The sequence below is a fragment of the Zalophus californianus genome, chromosome 8, assembly GCF_009762305.2.
Source record: "Zalophus californianus isolate mZalCal1 chromosome 8, mZalCal1.pri.v2, whole genome shotgun sequence".
Taxonomy (NCBI): domain Eukaryota; kingdom Metazoa; phylum Chordata; class Mammalia; order Carnivora; family Otariidae; genus Zalophus; species Zalophus californianus.
Window position 1 is genome coordinate 110637197 of NC_045602.1, and position 3111 is coordinate 110640307.

The following is a 3111-nucleotide window of genomic DNA, read 5'->3' on the forward strand; positions in this document are numbered from 1 at the left end:
TGACGGTCCTCTGTCTCACTGATCCTGGGCCGGAGCCGACCCTGCTCCCTGCACACCAGCCCCTCGGGCCCCCCTCCCCACCTTCTCAGGGGGCTGTGTCTGGGGACGGGCCCGCTGACCCCCAGCCTCCTCTGGGCAGCCAGAAAGATTGGGGATGGTCTCCGTGAGACCCCCCCGCCCCCATCCATCCCTCTCCCCGGGTCCAGAGAGCCACAATCACGGTTGCAGCAGCTCCTGTCACACGGCAGCCACGCGGCTGCCAGTAACAGCCCGCAGGCCGGCACCCCTCCTCCCTAGCCGCCCCCCCAGACAGGTCCACGTGCGTCCCCAGATGCCTGAATCACTGCCTGGCGGTCGTGGGCTCCTGGGGAGTCACTGGGGAGGGGGGGTGGCGGCCACGTCGTCTCCGGGGGAGCACCTGCAGACATAAAGAGGCAGCCTGCAAAGGCAGCCCAGCACACTCCACACACTGTGCCCACCTGCACCAGGATGCCGGACACCATGCTCCCTGCCTGCTTCCTGGGCCTGCTGGCCTTCACCTCCGCCTGCTACTTCCAGAACTGCCCGCGGGGCGGCAAGAGGGACTTGTCTGACCTGGAGCTGAGACAGGTATGAACGTGGCACAACTCGGGGCTGCCTGGAGGGGACAGAGCCCCTGGGCCCGCGCTACCCTGCCGGGGCCGGGAAGGAGGGAAGTTGTGGAAGAGGCCCGGCTTTAGGGGAAGCAGCAGGGAGGCTTGGCATGGCTGGGCAGGGGTGGCGGGGGACAGGCTGTCAGGCAGGCTAGGACGGGCTGCAGGACTGCCGGGACACTATCCCCATCCAGGCAAGCGATGCAGGAAAACCCGTGTTTCTCCAGTAATGGGGCTTGGGGCCGATCAGGGAGAACTGGATAGCAGGGCCTCCTCTGTGCCCATCGGAGTCTCACAGCCGCAACGGGCTGTGTCATAGCCAGCATGGGAGGCCTTCCCCATCCAGCCGTCACCCTCTCCTAGCCACAGCTCCCCGGGGCCCCACGCAGAAGTGGCCCATTGCTCTGAGCTCCTTCGAGTGAGAGTGCCACCTCCTGCAAGGCAGTTATGCTGGGAACCTAGCCCAATTCTCCCGCCTGCTTGTCCAGTCGATTCCCTTCCCCATGCTCAAACCCTCCCAGGCCACAGGGGGCTCAATTCCGGGCTATTGAACAAACTCGAGTGGGTCTGTGGGCAGCCCCCACAGACTACCCTTCCCTCTGTTTGGCACCTTCCGACACCTGAGTCAGCGAGGTGCCCCGTGCCCTTCCCTGGGCTCAGGCTCCTGCCACCCACAGTTAGTGCCTGGACGGTGAGCCCAGGTCCGGGCCCCCAGAGGCCCACCAGCTTGTCCAATCGGGCCAGGAAACGGGAGGAGGGGCCTGGAAGTGTTCTGGGCGGGGCAGAGCCCTGTCTGCCGGGGGCGTGCGTTCTAGAGATCAAGTTTGAGTCCTGGGGACAGGGGAGGAAGGTCTGCCTTAGGGGAAGGGTGGGCGGCTGAGAGGGGCGCGCACACCTCTGATGTCCCCAGAGCTGAGAGGGAGGGTCTCCTCGGCGCAGCCCGGTGCGGAGCGAACGAAGGGGGAGGGTGCCGAGGGCTGTCACCGAGAGCCGGTCCTCAGTCACCTGAAGACCCGAGGACTCTAATGGGCGTGCGCCCCCTCCCGCGACCGCAACCCCCGGCCTCGCTCGGCCCGCGCTCACCCCCCGCCCTCCCGCCAGTGTCTCCCCTGCGGCCCCGGGGGCAAAGGGCGCTGCTTCGGGCCCAGCATCTGCTGCGGCGACGAGCTGGGCTGCTTCGTGGGCACGGCCGAGGCGCTGCGCTGCCAGGAGGAGAACTACCTGCCGTCGCCCTGCCAGTCGGGCCACCAGCCGTGCGGGAGCGGGGGCCGCTGCGCCGCCGCCGGCATCTGCTGCAGCCCGGGTGAGCCGGGGGCTGGGGACCGCGCCGGGGGCCGGGCGGGGGCGGCCCCCGGGGTCCCCGCGGGCCTGGCCGATCTGGGTCCCGCCCGCGCCGCGCTCACCCCGTGCCCTCCCCGCCTCCCCTCCGCCCGCAGAGAGCTGCGTGACCGAGCCCGAGTGCCGGGGGGGCTTCGGCTTCCACCGCCGCGCCCGCGCCAGCGCCAGCGACCGGAGCAACGCGACCCAGTTGGACGGGCCGACCGGCGCATTGCTGCTGCGGCTGGTGCAGCTGGCGGGGGCGCCCGAGCCCGCGGAGCCCGCCCCATCCGGCGTCTACTGAGCCGCTCGCTCGCCCCCCTCCCCCCCGAGCCCCCCGCAGCCTGGAAAAATAAACCTTTAAAAATGCACCCACGAGTGTCTGTCTCCGTGTCCAGGGGCGGGGCGGGGGCGCAGAGGAGACGGTGGGGCGCGGACCCCCCTCCCTCACCCACCCCAGCCAGTCCGCGATCCGCAGAGGGGAAGCGATCTTGGCTCGCTAGAGGGCTACGGGGAACTAGGGACGGCGCAACCTGGGGGGGCCCTGCAGGGGCTGCGTGGATCCTCCGGCAGAGGGACAGAAGTGAAGGCGAGGAGAGGAAAAGACATTGGTGGACAAGATGGCAGGAGAAGACAGCGGAAGCCCAACGATGGAGAGAGCGACGTTGAGAGCGTCCGAGGGAAGAGTGAGAAAGGTCGAAGGGGAGCCAAAGGGTGACCGGGGCTTCCCCTCTCCATTTACATCCCAGGAGACCGAGGCACGACTTCAGGGACCCACCCAACTCCCCAGATTTCCAGTCTACAATTTCATCCAGGGCTGTGCTGTGTGTGTGTGTGTGTGTGTGTGTGTGTGTGTGTGTGAGAGAGAGAGAGAGAGAGAGAGAGAGAGAGAGAGAGAGAGAGAGAGAGAGTTTGGAGCGGGGAGGCAGCAAATCACCGCAGACCCAGCAGACAGAGGGCCAGGTACTATCTGTCCAGGAGGAAGTTAAGCAGCCCTTCAGCCAGAGTGGAAGACAGAGCCCACTGAGACCCTAGCTACATGCCCCCATCCGTGTAGGCACACAGATCACACACACTAACACAAACACGGACCAGCAAATAATCATGAGCTGCATGCCTTGGGATCCTTGACCACAGTTACAGGTGTAGACCCTGAGATACA

The 3111-nt window shown here is 66.9% G+C and overlaps 1 protein-coding gene across 1 annotated transcript; it reads left to right on the forward strand.

Annotated features, from left to right (window-relative positions):
- Positions 1 to 453: 453 nt before the first annotated feature.
- Positions 454 to 2320, forward strand: LOC113937903 (arginine vasopressin). The gene is made up of 3 exons (XM_027622833.1): positions 454 to 609; positions 1734 to 1935; positions 2069 to 2320. Exons 1-3 carry the CDS (start codon positions 490 to 492, stop codon positions 2251 to 2253), a joined length of 507 nt encoding a protein of 168 aa, XP_027478634.1. The 5' UTR covers positions 454 to 489; the 3' UTR covers positions 2254 to 2320.
- The last annotated feature ends 791 nt before the right edge of the window (positions 2321 to 3111 follow it).